This window comes from Petromyzon marinus, chromosome 52 (assembly GCF_048934315.1).
Source record: "Petromyzon marinus isolate PM22_M1 ecotype Great Lakes invasive population chromosome 52, UKy_Petmar_22M1.pri1.0, whole genome shotgun sequence".
Lineage (NCBI taxonomy): Eukaryota > Metazoa > Chordata > Hyperoartia > Petromyzontiformes > Petromyzontidae > Petromyzon > Petromyzon marinus.
The window spans coordinates 2,286,100-2,309,005 of NC_133718.1; the positions used below are offsets into that span (position 1 = coordinate 2,286,100).

The 22,906-nt window shown below is 47.0% G+C and overlaps 1 protein-coding gene across 1 annotated transcript in view; it reads left to right on the top strand.

The window, feature by feature from the left end:
• The window catches only part of LOC116953551 (dual specificity mitogen-activated protein kinase kinase 1-like), a 40,788-nt gene extending 22,177 nt beyond the window's left edge, over positions 1-18,611 (top strand). Inside the window, exons 4-11 of the mRNA XM_032973852.2 lie at positions 1,730-1,807; positions 2,916-2,967; positions 7,037-7,161; positions 9,281-9,494; positions 10,475-10,539; positions 11,962-12,023; positions 14,262-14,307; positions 14,838-18,611. Of these exons, the coding sequence (XP_032829743.1) occupies positions 1,730-1,807; positions 2,916-2,967; positions 7,037-7,161; positions 9,281-9,494; positions 10,475-10,539; positions 11,962-12,023; positions 14,262-14,307; positions 14,838-14,948 (753 nt within the window). The 3' untranslated portion in view covers positions 14,949-18,611. The remainder of the gene's footprint in view (positions 1-1,729; positions 1,808-2,915; positions 2,968-7,036; positions 7,162-9,280; positions 9,495-10,474; positions 10,540-11,961; positions 12,024-14,261; positions 14,308-14,837) is intronic.
• The last annotated feature ends 4,295 nt before the right edge of the window (positions 18,612-22,906 follow it).

Consider the following 22,906-nt stretch of genomic DNA (forward strand, 5'->3'; position numbering starts at 1 on the left):
TCTCCAAAACACAAGGGCCTGTTTATTTATACGTGAGCGCTGTCTGTCCATCACTTAAGCTACACAAAGGTAATTTGTTGTTAAATTGATTACTTGAGAAGCAATGAAAGTGGACACATTCTTTGCCCCCAATTTTGTGGCAGGAGAATTACGAAATTGAGCGCTAACACTGTTTTTACATGACCGCTTTCCAACCGAGGTTGGGAACCACATGTCCACCGCCCCCGCGACAGGCACCCCCCCCCTCCTCGTCGCTCCACAGCTGGGTATCACGTGGACGTGGCGATCCCAGCGTAAACCACCAACCTCGTGCTTACCCGTCTCATGATGTATTAATTTGGAGCCGCAGCGCCACCTTAGCCCCCTAATTAAAATAGCTCGGCCCAAAAAAAAAACAACCACTCAGAAATGATGCCATCTCATCTGCTTGTCTTTCACGCAACTTCGGAAGCGGTGGTGTTAATTAGAGTGGGCCCGAGGCTGGATGGCGTAGAAATTCGTCTTAAGGACGTCCCGTGGATATTTTGCTTGTAAGAAGTTTCCTGCATTCAGGAGGTATGGGTGGTGGGAGCGGGGTCCGCAATTTTTCAACGGACCCGAGTAAATCGATAACAAAATCTTAACTCATTACAATATTTTGTTGATGAATCGATGTAGGCTCTACTCTCGATTATCCGTGCGCGGACTTACCGGGGTTACGTTTGAACGTTGCTCATTCGCCGCTGTTTACCGCATGCCATCTTAATCACTCGCTGCTCCTCGCTCGTCACGCGGGTCAATGACTTGGTAGCCACATGACAGCAAATGCATTGGGCCGGTAAACCGATTATTTTAAGGTGGCGATTAAAAAAACTGTGGACGCGTCCTATGTCTTAACCGCCATTCCACACAGATGATCAATACCGCCTTTTCTATTTTACCCGTATTTTTTTATTGCCATGAGTTTTTTTTGTATTTTGGCCTGTACTCCCCCTCCATTACCCCTGATAATCGAGTTGACTGTACTGACGGAAAAGGAACACTTCAAAAACAAAGCAGTAATGGCAAGTAATAGTGAATGGCAATCAATATGACTGCTTCACTTCAGGGTATCTCTTTGTGCACACAAAATGGGATTGCTTTTTGAACGTGTCCATTGTGTTGTGTAGAACAGCCTCTGCCCCTGTAGGGATGGAGAGTGCTCTGGCCCCACTTACTGCCAAGCGCTATGGGCACTGCTCCTTTGTAAATCCTTACGCTGCTCTTCATGAATGCATCTCCCGCTCGCCTGAACCCTGCGGGCACGTCGCAGATCTCACCCCTGCGCTCAACTCCCTACATTTGACCTCATGTCCACCATGTGCGAGCACTGTCCAGGCTCGAGCTGACTTGGTTTCTGAGATCCCGACGAGATCAGGCGCGTGTCGGACGATTTAATCAAAGGCTTCAACAGCACACGCAAGTTGATATTCAATAAATTCTCACATCATCCCACGCTTGCATATCGAGCTTCGTAATCGATTACTGTATGTATCCTTACATGCATAATGAATACCGTGTACCCTAGTGAATTCAGCACAAGGTTCATTGGTCAATAGACTTTGTAGGTTGGGCTTTTAATGACGATGTCACAGAATGCCTCACCTGTTTGTTCACTCTCCATCCCCCGGTTAAAGTGCAACCTCGACGGCTCATGGGCCCGTTCGTCCCCCACGGTTAAAACCCTTTTGGCATTTGTCCCTCCTCCCAGGACGGTGGCTCCCTGGACCTTGTGCTCAAGAAGGCCGGGCGCATCCCGGAAGAGATCCTGGGCAAGGTCAGCATCGCGGTGAGTAAACATTTCCGTCAAGCCCGCCGCCTTGCGTGCCCCGCCGTAAGGTGCGTCGCGAGCCCAACTTGTGGATGATTCCGCCACTCTTCTGGAAAGTTGTGGCTCCCACTGGTTTTTATTGGAAGTTTTTTTCATAATCTGTGGGTAAAAGAAAATGTTGTGAATTAAGAAAGGCAACAGTCTTGTGGGAATGTCCCCGCCAAGAGGGCAGACAGATACCGGCACATTGTATATATACCGTAACGCAACAAACTATTAAAACAAGAATGCAATCAGCAGTGCAGATAGCAAGGGGGGGAGGGGGAGTTCCAGACATCAGGGTCAGCAGACGAGAAGGGGCCACCAATTGATGTCAAAGGTTGACTGGCGGTATCGACAGAATGTCGTCATTCATTAGTTATTGGATTAACAAACCTGCCAGGATATTTGGCCGGTCCCTTTTTCAGGAATTGGTTTGTGCACTGGAAGGGAACCGGAGTACCCAGAGGAAACTCACAAATATGAGGTGGATATTGCACACAGATCCATACAGACAGGCTTATTAACCCACTCATTGTACTGTCCACAGTCGCATTCCCAGTGGGTTTTGGAGTTTTACAAATATGTGTGAGCCACCGAGCCTCGACTTTGGGTGTGTGCCACCGTGCCCAAAGGCCTTGGCCGCTCAATGAATACATAATTAATCGATTGTGTGTGCTTTTTAATTAAAATGGCAATAGTGCGTATGCACTAATGCAACAAATGATTTATCTGAATGTCATCGTATTGGCGGGCTTCTGTAGGCAAGAACATCTGAAATTGAGCATTGCTGCAGCGCTAACCTATTTAGGTTTCATCAGACGTCGGTAACCTTGCCAAAACGGACATAACGCGCCCAAGATAACGTCCGTTGCGGAGATGGAGCAAAATTAAATCCGCAGCACATGCTGGATGAGCAGCACTTGTGCGGGAGCTTGAAGGATTGCTGCATCGCAGGACGAGCGGCAGATGGCGACGGATTTTGAGAGCAGTGGGGTCATCCAGCAGTGGATAAATCATGGCTGATGTCAAATCATGATGAATAACTCCGCACACCATTGAGAGCATCCGTGAATGATTTTTGCAGGTTATCAAAGGACTGGCGTACCTGCGAGAGAAACATCAGATCATGCATAGAGGTGAGACGTCGCTTTGAGTTGAGCGGGCATTGATAAAAACAAACAGTTAATGTGCGTAGGGGCGTGATCATTGCACCCGTGCTCGTCAACACGGCTTCAATGCAAGTTGTGCTACTAGAGGGCTATGCCGGACTGCGTGATGGTGGCTTTATAAGGGTATTTAATTTCCTCGTTATCGAAGCTTCAAACTCGTGTGTGGCATTCCATAACACACAGCCCGGGTGGGTGCGCATATGCAAAATTAAAGTTGTTTTTGTATCTTGCATCTTCCTTTAAAGCTGCGAGGTGGCCAGGTTTTTCCTCCTCTAATGTTTCCACCCATGTGCCAAATGCAAAATGGAATTAGTCCAAACACCCCAATGTAGCAGGACCCTCCTGAAAAAAAAGAGCCTTAGACTAAATAAACGAAATAAAAAGAAATTATCATTATTATAAGAATAGTTTTTACCCTTTATGGCAATTAAACAGGTGTTATGATGTTCAAACACCAAACCTTTTGCAAGGAATCATGTCTGCATTAACCACACGTACTTGTGGTGAACACGCAAAAAAAAACATGCTCCGGTAATGTAGGCATTGTCTTTGAAACTGATTGGTCTACACTAGAGACAGCCTTCTTTAGGGCCTAATTCTTATTAACCTTTGCACTCCCAGCACTTCTTTGTGCACTTTGCGCCTTGGCGTAAACTTTACTGTGCAAAATTGACTTTTGCCCTCAAGGCATTCTGCCAATATTTGCTTTTGGTGGTGATATTAAATAAAAAGGAAGTTGGCGTGGCAATCCAGGAGGTTTGCCGATTGAATTTGTCCTCTCCTGGCGTAGCAATTGGGGCAAGGTTTTCTTTTTTAATCCTCCTGCCTCTTGCCCACCTAGCAGTTATAAATGGGTAACAACACGGTTGCATTGAATGGCAGGTCACGTGGTGTGGAGTAAAATGTGGGAACTTCCACCTCTTCCAAGACAGCTGGCCAGTGTGGGAGTGTAGGCGAAGATATCCTCTCAAGTAATAGTTCCCAACCTTGCAGTCTGCGGGGACCGGTGGTGCCTCTCCTCAAGGCCGTGGGAAGCGGTCTGCCGAACTGTTGCCGATGCTCCGATTCGGAGTCGTTTTAAATTTGGAAAATGTTATTTGGTGCTTGGTGGTCCGTGGGGGGGAGGGGGTGGGAAAAACAAAGTTGATTGTTGACAGTGGTTCCCTGCGTGTTCAGAAATATTGGGAACTCCTTTCGATAGGGGATACTCTCGACAGCTCCCTCTAGTGGGTGGGGGGGGGGGGGGCCTTCCGTTAGCACTAGCGTGAGCAAGCGGTGGCGATGCCTTTTATTAATTTGTACGAAAAATGTTTAGCGGAAAAATAAATATGGGCACTGGGGATAGATCGCCGTGCGGGGTTTGTAAGTGTCCTGCTCTTCCCGAGCAACCCTAGCGCGCACCCGCAGGGCGGCAGTATCCACGGTAACGGCAATGTCGCCATGGCGATAGTATTTGAAGAGATGAATTGTAAATGTACACGGGGTTGCGGCTATTGTTGGAGGTGCCTGACAGTCACGGCTTCGTCGACGCTTCCTTAGATCTCTTAAGTCTAATTCAAATGTGCATTCGATTCTTGTTATAATTTAGATTTGTTCATTTTAAAAATGTACTTAACATGTCTCGATGTAGCCCTAAAGGTGCCCCTTTTCCAAGAAGGCAATGTTATACGTGTCTCAATATGTTTATTTCATCTCCTGGTTAAATAATAGACTTTGCAAAAAATTAGAATTGCATTTTTTTTGCAACGTTGCATCAGAAGCATGATTGCCTCTCCGTGAAATTCGCAAGACAATAATACTATTTAAAAGTTCTCGCTATTTTTTTTATCAAATGCCATTAATCTAAAAGGATTATTTGTTATATTTGCATTCAAGTATTTATTTTTTATATATATAGTGGATCGAATTTATTTTCATATTTTTCAAGCCCCTCTCGCAAAAGAGACTGAATGCGAACGAGGCCGCCTCACGGTTAAATTAACGTCACCAATCAATTTTTCGTGCAGCGTCGAAATGAAATGTCAGGAGTCAGGCCATGGTGAGCGATATTACATTTTTTCGAACAATAAAAATGTGATCTTTCATATTTAATCAAAAGCACAATGCTCACACTGCATCGGTTACCAAACTGCATCGGTTATCAAATGTTGCAATGCTGAGCACTGCAACATCCGTGAATTATAGGAGATATTGTTTCGCGTGGTTTGCGTGCTGAGAAACGGCTCTTTGCCGCGTAGTTGGTAAGTCTGAAAAACAAAGACAAAGATCCCCCCTATAGCCTTGAACAGACTGTTTGGGCAAGTGCTGTTAGCGAGCACCTACGAAGGCTGGCACGGTACACGAGGGAGTGGGTGGCCAGCACCACGCCCGACCACCTTTGTCTCCCAAGTGGCGATGTTTACACACCCCACCAGGTACTCATTTGAGGCTGAGTCGACCTAGGGGGAGGCCCAGGACCGGTTTAGATAATCGTTACTGGTGTTGGCTGCGAGCGGAAATCCAACCTGGGTTCGTAGCGTATCGCGCTAACCACTACCACACACTGGTTAAATGCGGATATCTGTTGCCCATGATACAAACTGGGTTCTCAAACATAGAGAGTTGAATGTTTCAGCCAGGTGACCCAACAACTGCAAAACGTTTCTGTAAATTGAATAAAATGTATTATTCAGTGTCCCGCGGCTGTAGCGTTCGTCAAGAGCGTCTTCTTTGATGTGCCACAAAGATGGTCATTGTACTTTTTAGATTTAGACCACCGAGGTAGTAACAGACTGTTGGGGCAAGTACTATTAGCGAGCACCTATCAAGGCCAGCACGGCATACGAAAGTTGGATGGCCAGAACTATACCCGAACACCCTTTGTCTTCCCAGGTGCTGATTTTTTGCACACACCAGGTTCATTTAAGGTTATATCTGTCCAGATTCCGTTCAGGTATTCTTTCACCGATTTTGATGATTGCGAGATTTGAACTACCTCGCCTGGTCTGCAGGAGGTCGTGGGTTCAATCTCGACCCCTTCATATTTTGAGTTTGCGGTCGCGTGGATTTTTCTCCGGGTCGTCCGGGTTTTCCATCCACACTTCGAAACAACATGCCTTTTAGAGTGTTTGGTTGCTTTTATATTTCCACATGGTAAGCCACTTCGTTGAGTGATCATTTGTGGCCACGTCGCTTCTGAAAAGCTATATAGCTCAGTAGGCCTCACCTGATAGAATCAAATAAAATTAAAAAATAGTTTAATCCCTTATCGAATTATTTATGAACTGTTTTTCACCAATTTTTATTTCCTGGATGTCACTCAACCGTGGATGTTCGCTCTGGCCGGGGAATTGCATTCTGGTTACTGGGTTCATAGTGCAGTGCTGCCCCCCCCACTACCACCACACATCATTCCTTTAAATAGTGCTGCGTAACTGTATCTGATTGAACTTTGAATCCCTTTTATCCATCAATAATTGTGAAAAACTCTTCCACCTCCCTTACCGTCATCAAGTCGGCGTGTTGGCGGTGCCCTACGTTGTTTGCATTGTGCAAGCTAGATTAGCTTATTGGTGCTAGTGGGATTGACCAAGGCTGATGATGATTATGATTGGTGTGTACTTAATGTGAACGTATCATCATTATTTAGCCCTAGGGGTAAAATGCTTCGTCCACCAGGCAATTGGATCATCGTGATTAGCAGCCATGATTCCATAAAAGATTCTACAAGTACCTGTCTCATTTTAATTCAGATTTTTTATTTTTTCTCTTTACCCCCTCCCCCATCTCCTTTGTACAGTTTTAAGTTCACACCATCAGATAAACTGTAATGTTGGATCATAGATTTGCATAAAATCGAGAATATTGGTAGACTTGCACGCGAATCTGATGCACGTGTACCCCCGAGCGGAAGCGTGGATTCTGATCAATGAATCCATGCGTTGTCACATCCCTCATGAGCCCCCCCCCCCCACCCCCTCTGAGCCGCCCTAGCTGGCCAAGCACTTCAATTATTTTGTCGATGCTTCAAATCCCTCTCCACGCCCTGGTGGAGCAGACGTGAAGCCATCGAACATCCTGGTGAACTCGCGCGGGGAGATCAAGCTGTGCGACTTTGGCGTGAGTGGGCAGCTCATCGACTCCATGGCCAACTCGTTTGTGGGCACGCGCTCCTACATGTCGGTACGGCCTGCCCGCGCACCGCACGCGACCAATGCACAACCCTCTTGCCACCGCACGTAGTTACCCGCAACTCGCGAAACTGTGCGCATCTGCACGCGACCGCACGCAATTGTGAACAACCACTCGGCCACGCGCAACCGCATGCCACCGCGTACAAACGCGCGCAACTCACTGTCCACGGTCACGTGTAACCGCACTCGGGTCAGTGTTAATCTGTTTTTTTAATTACAGTGAGGGAAAAAGGTATTTGATCCCCTGCGGATTTTGTACGTTTGCCCACTGACAAAGAAATGATCAGTCTATAATTTTAATGGTAGGTTTATTTGAACAGTGAGAGACAGAATAACAACAACAAAATCCAGAAAAACGCATGTCAAAAATGTTATAAATTGATTTGCATTTTAATGAGGGAAATAAGTATTTGACCCCCTCTCAATCAGAAATATTTCTGGCTCCCAGGTGTCTTTTATACAGGTAACGAGCTGAGATTAGGAGCACACTCTTAAAGGGAGTGCTCCTAATCTCAGCTTGTTACCTGTATAAAAGACACTTGTCCACAGAAGCAATCAATCAATCAGATTCCAAACTGTCCACCATGGCCAAGACCAAAGAGCTCTCCAAGGATGTCATGGACAAGATTGTAGACCTACACAAGGCTGGAATGGGCTACAAGACCATTGCCAAGCAGCTTGGTGAGAAGGTGACAACAGTTGGTGGGATTATTCGCAAATGGAAGAAACACAAAAGAACTGTCAATCTCCCTCAGCCTGGGGCTCCATGCAAGATCTCACCTCGTGGAGTTGCAATGATCATGAGAACGGTGAAGAATCAGCCCAGAACTACACGGGAGGATCTTGTCAATGACCTCAAGGCAGCTGGGACCATAGTCACCAAGAAAACAATTGGTAACAACACACTACGCCGTGAAGGACTGAAATCCTGCAGCGCCCACAAGGTCCCCCTGCTCAAGAAAGCACATATACATGCCCGTCTGAAGTTTGCCAATGAACATCTGAATGATTCAGAGGACAACTGGGTGAAAGTGTTGTGGTCAGATGAGACCAAAATGGAGCTCTTTGGCATCAACTCAACTCGCTGTGTTTGGAGGAGGAGGAATGCTGCCTATGACCCCAAGAACACCATCCCCACCGTCAAACATGGAGGTGGAAACATTATGCTTTGGGGGTGTTTTTCTGCTAAAGGGACAGGACAACTTCACCGCATCAAATGGACGATGGACGGGGCCATGTATCGTCAAATTTTGGGTGAGAACCTCCTTCCCTCAGCCAGGGCATTGAAAATGGGTCGTGGATGGGTATTCCAGCATGAAAATGACCCAAAACACACGGCCAAGGCAACAAAGGAGTGGCTCAAGAAGAAGCACATTAAGGTCCTGGAGTGACCTAGCCAGTCTCCAGACCTTAATCCCATAGAAAATCTGTGGAGGGAGCTGAAGGTTCGAGTTGCCAAACGTCAGCCTCGAAACCTTAATGACTTGGAGAAGATCTGCAAAGAGGAGTGGGACAAAATTTCTCCTGAGATGTGTGCAAACCTGGTGGCCAACTACAAGAAACGTCGGACCTCTGTGATTGCCAACAAGGGTTTTGCCACCAAGTACTAAGTAATGTTTTGCAGAGGGGTCAAATACTTATTTCCCTCATTAAAATGCAAATCAATTAATAGCACATGCGTTTTTCTGGATCTCTTTGTTGTCATTCTGTCTTTCACTGTTCAAATAAACCTACCATTAAAATTATAGACTGATCATTTCTTCGTCAGTGGGCAAACGTACAAAATCAGCGGCGGATCAAATACTTTTTTCCCTCACTGTATATTTCAGTCGCATCTTTAGCCTTGTCAACAACGAGCCTGTGGAGTTTAGCCAAGTCGGTGGATTTAATGGAGCCATCCTCTTAAACTATTACTCATTTAAGGCCGAGTCGACCTATGGGAGGGCCCCACGACCAGTTCGGACATTCGTCACCCGACGTTGGCCACGGTGAGCGGGCAGTCGAAAATCGGGTTGTGTGCCCTCTCTGGGGTTTCGCGGGACAGCCGTGGCACAATCCCCGGCGCGGCAGCGGCACCGTGACGGTCGTTGGTTTGCGTGCGCGCGCAGCCGGAGCGTCTGCAGGGCACTCACTACTCGGTGCAGTCGGACATCTGGAGCATGGGCCTCTCATTGGTGGAGATGGCCATTGGCCGCTACCCGATCCCACCTCCCGAGGCCAAGGAGCTGGAGGGCATCTTTGGCAAGGCGGTGACCGAGGGCGCCGAGGCGATGCAGAACAACACGTCGCCTCGGCCAAGGCCGCCGGGACGCCCCGGCAGTGGTGAGTGGTGGCGGGAGAGGGAGACGGAGAGCTATCAAGAGAGATTACGTTATTGTTGTAGTCATATACAGGACCCAGATATTTACGTAGGATTCTTAAATACTTTGAACTTATGGACTGAAATTATGACCCGTAGACTTGCGTGTGACACACATTTCCATTGGGACCCGACCATTTACGTAGGGATTGAAGGACTTAAATAGGCACCTGAAGACTTCCACCGGGACCCACGGCCCCCAAAGACTTCCAAAGGACCCGATCATACAATGGGCACTTTGACTTGCAAAATGATTACATTTACAGTTATTTGTCAATCCACTGCTGGACAATGGCCTCCCCACGCCTATGTCAGTCATTGGCGGTTGTTTGAGCACACTTCACCACGCTGATCAGTGCTGGTTGGCGAAGGGAGGTCGTGGGTACCCAGGACTGGATCTGTGGCTGAGAATCGAGCTCCGATTACGAGATTATTTGAGCAGTGCATTCAGCACTGTGCCCCACCGTACAATTCCACAGGCTCAGCTAGAACCCATAGAGTATATGGGATCCATTGACGTTCATAGGATGTGTAAACTAACAAAGGGTCCATAAACTTACATAGGAGGACCTTTTGACTTACATCCTTACACCTTGCTTTAAAAATGTAGCAATATTTATCATGTGAATAGTATAATTAATAAACATTACACTTTTCAGTGTTGCTATCATCAATATTATTAGCACCACTCCTGACGTTTCTGTGTGTTTGAGTAATAAGGTGTTTTTAACTTTTGCTGCCCATGACGGATTCCTCGCGATCTTTTACCCGGCACGGCTCGCTCCGATTACGGACCAAGCCGGGAGACTCGCATGGAATGTTCTTACATAATGGAGCTGCTTCTGGTTATAATAAAGAATAAAATCATGCTCTTGTCTTGAACCCCTACCTCCTCCCCTCTCCGCCCCCACCTCTGTTTGCTCTCGGCTCCCAATCCCCACAGCGTACAACATGGATGCACGGCCTCCCATGGCAATCTTCGAACTGCTGGATTACATCGTGAATGAGGTGGGAACCCGGGAACGCCCGTGCGGATTTTAGCCAGCCTTGGGGCCCAGAGTTATAGAAATTGATCATTCCACAAATTAGGCAGCATCATTTGAGATTTTCTAAATAATTTTAATAACTTAAAACGGGGTGGATTTTCACACTCTACGTAGCCAACCGTGCTAATCGGAGGTGCGGGGGAAGGACAAAAAAAACGAGGTGTTTATAGTTTCTAATGTGAAATAAATGTTAGTAAGGGTGCAGCCCTTACAATGGCTTTCCCACGCCACTGCTGGTGGAAGGGCCTCCACTCTACGGAGCTCTAGGTGGGAGTTTTGGCCTACACTTCTATGCTAACGAGATGTCGTGGAATGGGAGTACCCATATTTTACCCCACCACACAATGGACTCGCTGTGGTGTACCCATTTGGACTGCTGGGTGGACAGGGATGGTGTGGGGGGGATTTGTGAAACTTTCCCCGTTGTTTCAACCTTTGCGCCGGAGATGGAATCGAACTGGCGACCTGTATTCCAAGTGTGGTGCACTGAACGTTGCACCGCTGTGGCAGGGGTCCCTCATTTGAAAAGCATGGCTTGTTTGTGGCGTAAACAAAAAAGGTTTGACATGTACACGAAACTTGAATGCGACATCACCACCGTCGAAGTGCGAATGAAAGCGTCAGTTCGTCCGAGTACGTCCGAGACCGCAGTATTTTTAGCATTCTTTCCCCATCGAGAAACGATGACAACTATTTAGCCATCCAAATCACAGTCTCTAATTGGTTGACACTATGTCCAAGTAAAAAATCTGCTTCATGGACGTTCGAATGATCACCTTCTTCTTTAAGGTCTTGTAGGACAGCTTGGGACAAGGTGTTGTTATGGCCAGGTGAGAGCCGTTTGGTTTTTGGAGTTGAAAATCCAAGCAGCACATCTCGCTTCATTTTGAAAACTTATATCGGTTGCGTGGTCTCCAGGGGAGATTAATTAGTCCCAACCGTGGATTATTCGAAGCTGTATGGAGCTTTGAGTGTCACTCGGTTAGCATTCAAGGGTTTCGTCGGGGGTTTCTCACATAGGTCAAACATGCCAATGTAGCAGGATCCTCCTGAGAAAGAGTCTTGAGACCTCGGCAAGACTGTCTCGTTCTAAAAGTCACAGATGTCTCACCATGGAGGTGGTGGAGCCATGAAATGGGCTCCTGTGCGGAGTATTGCATCGCCACGGCATTGGGCAGACCCGGTAGAAATCTGCAGAAGTCTGTTTCTGTGGCAGGCTTTCACAAATCGTTTCCGTCTCTCTCTCGACCCTGCATGTGCTTGGGTGGATTCATTCCATCGCGGGATCGTTAGAGACGGCGGTGATTTGGGGAGGCCTTCATTCAGCAGTGGGATAACCATGGCTGATGATGATGTCTCCTTTTTCACCCGTGTCCCCTTGCAGCCACCACCTAAGCTGCCTTGCACCGTCTTCACGCAGGACTTCCAGGACTTCGTAAATAAATGGTAAAAAAATGCAGTCCTCCGTCGGCATTCCATCACCAAACCGATGCACACCTCCAAATCCTACACTACTATATCAGCACAAAATATATATATATAAATAGGCAGACAGTATGCCTCCTCCACATATCTGTGACTAAGACTCTGAGACGATTCATCTCGCCACCCTTACACACAGGACTACTGGGAGTGCATCATTTCAGGAGCATTTGGTTCATTGGAAAAACTCTTGACAGTGCGTTTTTGACATTGTGTCTTATCAGCAATCAGGCCTTTGCCCTGAACCAATCCTGATGCACTGCCAAATGTTTATATGCAAGGGAACCCTGTCTTGTTAGCTATGTATGCATGTTCAACTTCTATCGCACCGTACGTAGCCAACCGTGCTAATCGGAGGTGCGAAACGTAGGTCCTAGTTTACGCAGAACTATGAAATGCGTATATATTTTTAATATTATTGCATTGTATTTTTTAAACTTTTAAAACCAGCCAGTAGAAAAGCCTGTTGAGACTTAATGATAATAGATCACTTGGAAAGAATTTAAGTAAAAAATATCGCCGCTGGCACACCCCACCCATCCACACCCCCCCCCTCCCCTCTGCAATGGCACACCTATCCACGGTATGATTTTGAAAATATATGATGCTACCCACTGTAAATGGTAGCCCCAAACAAACACCGGAGCAACACAAGTCCAATTATTGGATTGAAGGTCAAATGTGTCTGTGATTCACTCCCTCATTTGCATAAACTACACACGAAAGAGCTTTCAAATGACACATCACTCAGTGAAATTGGTGGAGTCTTCTCCGGGAGTGGGGGGGGTGGGGGTTATCTGCGCATACATACATGCTTACAGATTAGCAACATTCTATATAGAATCATGAGTGTATTTGGTATTTGCGCGATACTTATACAGTAGAACCTCTCTTAACGACCACCCCTGTTAACGACTAATCGCTTAGCGACGGGCCTCCATGGAGCCCAATGTGTAGTGTATAGTAGTGTAGTGTATAGTGTAGCGTATATTAGTTTAGTGTATAGTGTAGTGTAGAGTAAGAACCCCTCTTAACGACCACCCCTGTTAACGACTAATTGCTTAGCGACAGGCCTCCATAGAGCCAAATGTGTAGTATATAGTAGTGTAGTGTATAGTAGTGTTGTATAGTGTATTGTATAGTGTAGTATATAGTGTATTGTATAGTGTAGTGTATAGTAGTGTAGTGTATTGTAGTGTAGAGTAGTATAGTGTAGTGTATAGTAGTGTAGTGTATAGTAGTGTAGTGTATAGTAGTGTAGTGTATAGTGTAGTGGATTGTAGTGTATAGTAGTTTATAGTGTATAGTGGTGTAGTGTATGGTAGTGTAGTGTATAGTAGTTTATAGTGTATAGTGGTGTAGTGTATTGTAGTGTATAGTGTAGTGTATAGTAGTGTAGTGTATAGTGTAGTGTATAGTAGTGTAGTGACTCCATAGAGCCCAATGTGTCGCTTACCGACCATTCCCCTGTTTACAACGGGTTATTGTAGATACAGTAAAATATTAATTAATGCAATGATTAACCATGTTTCTTTTAATATTGTGTTTATAATGTTGTTAGTATCTTCATGTATTAATATAGATATCCATTGTTTATATGTAAAAAGTACGTTTTGTGGGCGCAAAAGGTTAACTTTCGATGCTATTCGAACGAATTAAGCCTTTAACATGTATTTCCTAAACTCGCTTAACGGCCAAATCACTTAACGACCGGTTTCGTAGAAGCAATTACCGTCATCAAAAGGGGTTCTACTCTACATACGTACATGCATGCATACAGATTAGCCACTTTGTATATCAAATCATGAGTGCATTTGGTATTCATGCCATACTTCAGACAGTCTGCAGTAGTTTCACATGGTAAAAGGATGATTGATGATTGTCGTGGTAGCCCAATGAATACTAATTCTTAGTGTAACATTTCATATTTGGTTGATGCGAATTGGTGACGCCAGCAAACATGGCCCGTGCATTTTTTTTCAAATAAAGGTCACGGGATCTTTAATGCCCACGGTCAAGAGGATGGCGTATAGCGTTTACTGTGAATGCACGTCGCAGTATCAACAGGGGGTGGCCACACACGACTTGAACTACCAGACCTTTGCAAGAAGCGGTTGGATGCACGCGCTATCGCTCGGTCACAGTTCTCTTAAATCGGGACGACTCGTCTTGTTGTTGTGTTGTTGTGCGTCTGTCCGACAGCTTGATAAAGAACCCGGCAGAGAGAGCTGACCTGAAGTATCTGATGGTGAGGAAGGGCACACATTGGACACTTCACACCCAGGATTTGTACAACATTTCGAGATGGACTGACGTGCAGGCAAACGGACACGCCGACAGACGTACACACACACACACTGGCAGATGGACAAGCAAATGGACGTAATAGCAGACAGAAAGACACGCTTGCCGACATCGAGACAGAGAAGCACACACACAGAGACTGTGCAGACAGACAAACAGAATTGCTGCCCGAACGATAGATGAGACTTTCTGACAGTCGTTCATTCATTGACCTCTGTCTGAAAGACACGGACAAAGAAGCCAATACGAAGATGGAGGCAGTGTGGCTGGCATCCAGACTTGCTGATAGAGGCATGGACATGTTTGCCGTCCTGCGTAAATTTCACGCCCCCTGCGCTACAGTTTGTGCGACGGAGTGCGCTCACACATTTGATCCTCCCATATATCCCTCCCCATCTCTCGTCTCCTGCGCACTAACCTCCGTGTCTCGCCTCATCCCCTCCCCCCCCCCCACCTTCCCTCTCCCTCCAACAGACGCACGCATTCATCAAGCGCTCCGAGGCCGAGGAAGTGGATTTTGCCGGATGGCTGTGCAAAACCATGAGCCTCAACCAGCCAAGCACCCCTACGCACACCAGCGCTTGATCCGACGATGCAAGCACACGCGCACGCACACACGCACCCGCGCACTTGTGCACGCGCCCTCACCGCGGTCAAAAAATCTCTTCGCTGCAACACTGCCTAACTCCCCGGGACGCCGTTCGTTGTTGGGCTGCTTAAGCCACACGCAAAGTCGTAATCTGACTCGAAAGTGATCATCGTTACATTTTTTCCAGTCTGGTTTCTGTCACGTGGTTTGCGTGCGGTATAAAATTTGGTGCACACAAACACAACAGCACTTGCCCCCAACAGTACGTGTGGCTGCACAGAACCATTGTCTCTTGTGTATGGTATGGGGAGGAGTGGTGTCACAGTGGTTTGCACACCGCGCCACGGAGCCCGCGACTCGAGTTTGATTCTCAGCCAGTTTATCTTCTCCTACGGACATCAAACCGGGAGCGGTCGAGGGGTGTGGGAAATCGGTCTCGGTACACAAACATGGGGCCCATAACAGACACGTGCGTGCATGTGCACAGATGTGCGTTATATCTGCAAGGTGAGCGGTAGTGTTGTGGTTAGCACACTGCGCATCAAACCCGGTGACCTGGATTTGATTTGCGGCCACGGATAGCATCGGTGGCGTACGTCGGAACTCGGGCGGCCGGGCGTGGATCTAGCCCACACCTCATGCGCCATTCTCAGCCTTAATTAGGCGCTCGCTAGCAACACTTGCTCCAACGATCTGTCAGGCGATCTTTGTCCATCTGTCAGGCTACACGAGCGATCTTTGTCTTTGTGCGCGGCTCTCGCATGTTTATTTGGCGTCAACGATCACGGCGCTGACACTGCTGATGCAACTTGCCGAGGCGACTTATGTCGCTCGCTTGCGGAGGAGTGGTCGATCCGACTTCCCACTCCCAACCCTGTCCCCCTCCCCCACCTCCCTCTACATCACTGGGCGGGTGCAGTTGATATCCGCGGAAGTTCCGTTCCTTTGGCAGGCTTACCCAAGCGGTCACCGTCTCTCACGATCCTGCCATGTGCTGGGTGGATTATTCCGTCGCAGGATTGTGGGACGATGGCGACGGCCTGTGGAGGCCTCCATCCAGCAGTGGGATTGATGATGGCTGACGATGATGATAAAGACGACAGGTCCCAGCCCATAGAACGCACCAAAGTGGTGTAACTTAACCAGGTGGTGCTCGTTTTACTCATCCTGCAGGGATGACGATTGTGATGATGGGCCTTAGTTATCTGGTTTTGGGGTTTGAACTCATGATATCAGGACTGCTGACCCTGCTCGTTGAAAAGAATACATTGCGCACATTACATCGGACAGCCGTCGTACAATGAATTAGGGTGCGACGTTGCGTATGGGGACTTGGGTGGTAGTCGTAGCCGCCAAGGCATCGACATTCAACGGGTCACCCCCTCCACCACTCCGAGCTCAGCACAGATGGATTCGGTCCATTGCTGTGCTGCCACTTTGCAGCCCCATATATTATTACGTGCTCATCTATTTATGGGAGACCCCAGAAAAATGCAAATTTGGAGAAAACATTTTATTCCGAAGCCCCTACCAACGTCGATATAATGCCATCGTTAATGTAACATTGATGAGCCATCGCTTTCACAAAATCCAATCGGCTGTTGAGAAGAGGGTAATTCGAAATCGGCGAGGTGTCCATAAGCTCATAAGCTGATCTCTTTTCCTAGCATCTGAAATATCCAAAGGCCGTGTCCGTGTGAATTTTCAGATGATCGGAAATCGCTCGCCAACCCCCCCTCCCCCCCCTCCCCCCCCGCAACTGATGCCGCCGAAACGACGTCTGCGGCTTTTCCCAACACGCGCCGCCGTAGTCGTGACGTCGTCGGCGTCAAGACGCACAACTAACGCGATGTCGATTATCGGGAATTGCCCTTGACGATCCAGATTGCGTTGTTATCCCTCTCCCCCGAAAGCTGCAGCAGAGACACGGGGTGGGTGGAGGGAGAGAGGAGCGCCCGCAGATCTAGACACGGCCATTGTAACACGGAGGGAGCCAACATTGAGGCGCGCGACTGTGAGATGTGAAAATTAAATTCCTACCAGGTGCCATAAATAACGACGAGGAGAGGACTAACATCACCGCGCGCCGAATGTAATCCGCGCAGAATATTATATACTGTAGACTTGTAATTATATTGAAGGCATGCGAGAAATCCAGATAATTTCATGTTAAAAAGGATAGATGTATAGTATTATAATGTCAGTTGGTCGATATTCTTTATTTAACCAGGCAAGAACTAATTGAAATTCATTGCTCCCTATTTTTTTTGCAAAAAAAAGACCCTGGGGAATTGATAATTGCCGGGGAGGAACATTTATTATAGATGTAGTAAATCTACTATGGGCAAAGCAAGCAGAATTGAACGTCTGTGTGTCGTGCTTTTTTCCATCCCCCCGCTTGAACTTTGTTGAGGATTTTGGTTGTTTATGTAACGTAATGTGAGCCTGTTGTAAACCGACTTTGTAGATCGCGTGGATTGCCGCATCGGTTTTACATTAACATGGAAATTTGACGTTTACCGTACCATGATGCTTTGCTGCGACAAGGTTGGTTGCTTCCGGATTGGAAGAGCCTTCCACACTCCCAAAACCTGTGCCGACAGTTATGCAAATCACGCACGCACCTCTAACCGGCTCTCAAGACCCACCTCCCAACTTTTGCTTTAAAATATTGGGGGAACAAGTGCATGGTTCCAGAGAAATAATATGGTGATACAAGCTCATGATGTGGGGTTGGCAGAAGGAAACAAACTGATGGAACAGGATTCTTTTGGACCAATACGGGATTCCATCGGACCAATAATATGAGAGTTAACATTCTGACAAGTTTTACAAAGAAAGTTGTTAACTCTTACTGAACAAAATTCCGAAACGCGAGTTGGATCCTGCCTCGAAAACAGTGTCAATGTAGTGTGCGTGGCTCATGAATTCAGTTACAAATGGTGGAGAACACTAGTCTTGATGTGGTTCCGACGATGTCATGTGCACAGGGAAAAAAATCTGCATGGAAAGTTTTTTTAAATGCAACAATCTCCATTCCACAATGTATGTAGAACTTATTTTGCACCGTACCCAGCCAACCGTGCTAAATCGGAGGTGCGGGGGAAGGACAACAAACTAAACACAAACGACAGTTCTCAAGAAATTAGTTCAATTCACATTTTAAAGTGCATAGCTTAACTAGTGTGATAACTTTTCAAAAGCACGCAAGCGCTCAATGGGAGAGTGGGGCATGCAGAGCCGACTGAGACTTGGTTTGTTTATACATTTCGCGCAGATGGGTTCTTGAACACATTTTGACTGCTCTGCTTTGTTTTTTTGCAGACCCCAGTGCGTGTTCTTTTTTTCTACGCGACCCGAGAACAATTATTTTCTCCCAAAAACACTGCACCGCAGCCTATCCCCCCCCACTCCCTCCAAAAAAAAAGAAAGAAAGAGGACATTGCGATGGAAAGTTATCAAATGGTCACGTCACACGGTGGCCCGTGACGCGAATTTTTTTTCTGTTTTAGAAGGGGTTGTTGATATCCCATTTAAAAACAAGCTTTCAGATTTGGAGGTACTTTGGAGGAATAATTCACCCCATATGATCTATCGCATTCTTCAGATTATCTAAATAAAAAAGCTCTGGAAAAGTTAAGACGCACCCCAAAAGAAAAACGTGTGGTCCTGCATAAGTAAGAGTTCTACAGATCCGGTCGCACGCACGCACTCCTACCTGATTATAACAGAGCTGTTAAACCCTTATCAGTGGTGACATTATGACAGATCAATTGAGACCTTATTGGTCACCCCGTGCCCTTATAAATCTCAACGTTCATCCTATAAAGTCCCATCACAAGGGAGAAACAGATAATGTTTAGTTGTTGCCCGTATTGACACGGCTGTACACCGCATGGACCTGAGAATGCAATGCCCCTGTACAAGAATACGGGTAAACCGTATAGGTTGACAGGTATTTTATAAAGATTTCACCTCCAAACTTTTGCTTTGAAATACAGTACAGATGAGGAACCTGCTCATGAGCTGGAGAACACGGTAATATAAATGCAGATGGTGAAAAATGTAGATCGTTTGGCAATTACTAAAAAAAAAAGTTGTATTTATAGTGGCTTAGATGAACAAGTCTCTGAACTTTACACAATCAGTTCGTTATAAACACCCTTGGTGTGCACTCATCCATGAATACACGATGGCCTTTCGGAGATGTCACGTCCCCTGTGATCTCTAAGAGTTCACGGTGGTCACAGTCCGCGGATGGTACGGAGCGGCAGCCGTGACACGTGGTGGCTTGTGACGTGACGGCACCGCGAGGCGGCATGGGTAATTTTAATACGGTGGCAACAAACGTTCCCGGGGGCGCGTGCGACGTTGGGGCAACGTTGACTGGAGGGGGTGGGGGAGAAGAAAATTAGTTTGTACGCCTTAGACCAACGTTGTGTTGGGAAGTAACTAAATAAACCCGTCGGCGTTTTACAGGTCAGGAGGGCCGGCCATAAATGACGTCACGCACCTGGGGGGGGGGGGGGTCAGACATTTGTGACGATGTGTGACGAGGGGGGAGGGGGTTTGAAATGTGGGGGGGGGCGCAGAGATTTGTGGCGTCATATTTGAGGGAGGGTCTGACTTTGTGACGAGGGGGGGGTCAAAAATCGCGTGACGTCATTTATGGACGGCCCCTTTAGTGCCGCACGAGTTCAGGCGATGCCGCGCGTCTCAAGCGGGAGGACGTGAGTGGTGGACAAAGGCAGTCGTTTGCCAGTGGGCCGAGAGGCGGTGATGCAAAGGAAGTTTGGGCTGTCGGGAGCGGATGTCCTTCAAACACAACAAAAAGGGGACTGCGCTATCTGTCCCACAATAATGTCTACGTTTGGTGGCGTTGATGTCACGACATCCAATGCCGGGGGGTGGGGGTTGACTGAAATATTAAGGTTCCGTTTCATTAATTTCCCTTTTCACATTGTCCATAGAACAAAAGAGAGGAGGGGGGGGGCAGTTGAATTTAAATCTGGGGAGCAGAAACGCTGCATCACAATTCATAACGCTCTTTTGGGGTTAGCGTGATAATAAATGCGTCTTGATTTAAAGCTTTCGTGACTGCAGTAATTCATATTCTTAGTTCTTTCGGTAAAGTCACGTTGAAGGGAAACAACAAAATAATAAAAATATATAATTATATATATATTTTATTATTTTGTTGTTTCCATTCAACGTGACTTTACCGAAAGAACTAAGCATATAATAAATGCGTCGTTAAACCGGCCACAATTAGTAAAGTTTGTGACGGTAACACGACGTGTCAATGAGTTTACTACTTCAGCTCACCGGTGGTGTTGGAGAGTAATTTACTATTTGAGTGCCGTAACCTTACGCTGGTAATTACAACCAGCATCGTCGGGCGATTTTGCCAGACGTGGGTTGACAACACATTTACACTTACGCCATCGAATCCCAAGAAAATAAAAACCTTTTACGATTAATATTGGTCGGAAAAGCCTACTTGCGTGTCAAACTGATGGCATCGAGATTGTCACTTTATTGCCTCGGGACACAGTTGAGACTCGTCAGCCAGCACCACGAAATGTCACGAATGGAAGTTTCCGATGTCAGTCCCTTTGCAGTTTTTTTTATTTACTTTCGTTTAAAAAAATATTTGAGACAAGTAAAGAAAAATCAAGTGTCCCTTTTTAACTGGTCGCGCATGTACCTTGGAAATTTGGTGTCACTCTTTAGAAGAAGAAGACAAAAAACGAGACGCAAAGGACATTTGTACCGAAATGAGACTGTAAACTTATCGCAGCGGTGAGAGTGAACTTTGCTAACATCAAAGGGAAGGATCCTTGGTTGCAGTGCCAGATTAAGCTCGTGCGGGGCCTGGTGCATTTGTTGTAAAGGGGCCCTGAATTGAAAAAAAACCCATAAATATTAAAACACAAATGTTTAACTTGCATAGTAAAGTAATTGTATTTTTTCATTTGCTATACAGCCGCATAATACGACAAACCGCTAACCTTAAACACCCAGTCGTTCATGAAGTTGAATGCAGTATAGTACTATAGTAATAGAGCAAGTCCAGAATCACTGAACCAGAATCGATAGCTTGAAAGCATTTAGCGCGGGGCCCTTGAAAATGCGGGGCCTGTAACATTTGTAGCAGCTACTACATATGTAGTAGTTGCTACAAATGTAGTAGTTGCTACAAATGTAATAGTAGCTGCTACGACGAGAATCCGGCACCACTTGGTTGATGTCTTCTCCCGTAGAGCGCGCGCATGATCGAGTCGCGTGTTTAAATCATGTAATTACTCTTCGTGTGAAGTTGAAAAGTGGTTAGAAATCTGTTACCCTTGCTATATTGTTCATTCCATTTATCCGTGGACTTGATTCCGTTAACAATGAATATGAAGTGTTAATTAAAATAAAAAGGCATACCAAGATTGTGACGTGCGTGCTTGCTGCAACCTATCCTCGTCATTCAGTAACTGTCAGCCGTGATATGTTCACTACCGGATGAATGTCTCTCTCAAGCCATCGCAGTACGATTTTAATAAAAGACATATTCCACGTATCGCCTTTAGCGGACTGTTGGGGCAAGTAGCGAGCACCTATCAAGGCCAGCACGGCATGCGAGGGTGGACGGCCAGAACCACGCCCGAACGCCTTTGTCTTCCCAGGTGCTTAGTTTTTTACACACCAATGTCATTTGAGACTAAATCTCTCCAGATTCTTTCACCAATTTTGATGGTTAACTACCTCGCCTGATATACAGGAGATCGTTGTTTCGATCCCGACCCTGACGCCTGCTGCTGTATATTTGGAGTTTGCGTGTCTCTCTCTCATAATCACGGTGACTAGGATATGTTAACTACCTCGCCTGGTATGCAGGAGGTCGTGGGTTCGATCCCGACCCTGACGCCTGCTGTATATTTGAAGTTTGCGTCTCTCTCCCCATGCTCGCGTGGATTTTTCTCCAGGTCCTCCGGTTTTTCCTCCACATTTATAGCCATGCATTTAGACTATTTTTGCTGCTATACAGTTGTAGTGGTCGTGTATGTAGACGGAGTCGTAGTAGGAAGCAACACGTTTATTTTATATCTTTAACAACACTCACTAGGACTTAACACGAAGGGGTAATGGCCCCTTCCACCCACAACCTGTGGAGGTACAGCCCCCCGGGCTATCCTAGCCACTGACCTACTCCTATAGCCCTCCGGCTGGCTGGAGCTAAGGAGGCTGACCCACCGCTGGCACCGGTGGGTCTCTGACCACTGGGCCCGTCCAGACCCGGCCCTCAGAAGGACGTCGGGCTGAGGGAACCTCAGGGTCCTAGCCTCTCTACCTCTGGCACCGCACTGAGCCCCGGCCCTTAGAAGGGCGTCAGGGCTTGGGGTCCAGGGTCTCGTCTCCAGGTGGCTCCTCGACTTCGGCTTGAGGCGAACTGAGCTCTGCTCTCAGGAGCCCGCCTTTTATACGATTCCCCACCGAGGGGCGGGGTTCTGAGGGATCACAGATCCCCCACAGCCCCCTCCCCTCACGAGGGGTTCTGGCCACAGGTAGTCCAACAGATCTGTTTGTTTATCCCGCTTTCTGTCTAGGGGCAGGGTTCTGGGGGATCACACAAACACTCACAACACACACACTCACAACACACACTCTCAACACACATACTCACAACACACACACACACACTCCACAGCCTCCACCCCTCAGGCGGGGCCTTTGTCAGGGTTATCAATAACCCCGCTCTGGTAGGTACTGTGTAGCGTGTGTGTGTTTACAGAGTGACCACCACACATTTCCGCAAGGACAACACGGGGTAGAGAAGACATGGGCTGATGTGGTTGCAGAAGGAAGTGGAGCTGAGTGGAATTGCCGATTAAATTATATGAGAGGTGTCAAGATCGGCCTCTGTGGAGGAGGAGGCTCGTGAAGGACAATAAGTGGCGTCAGGGTG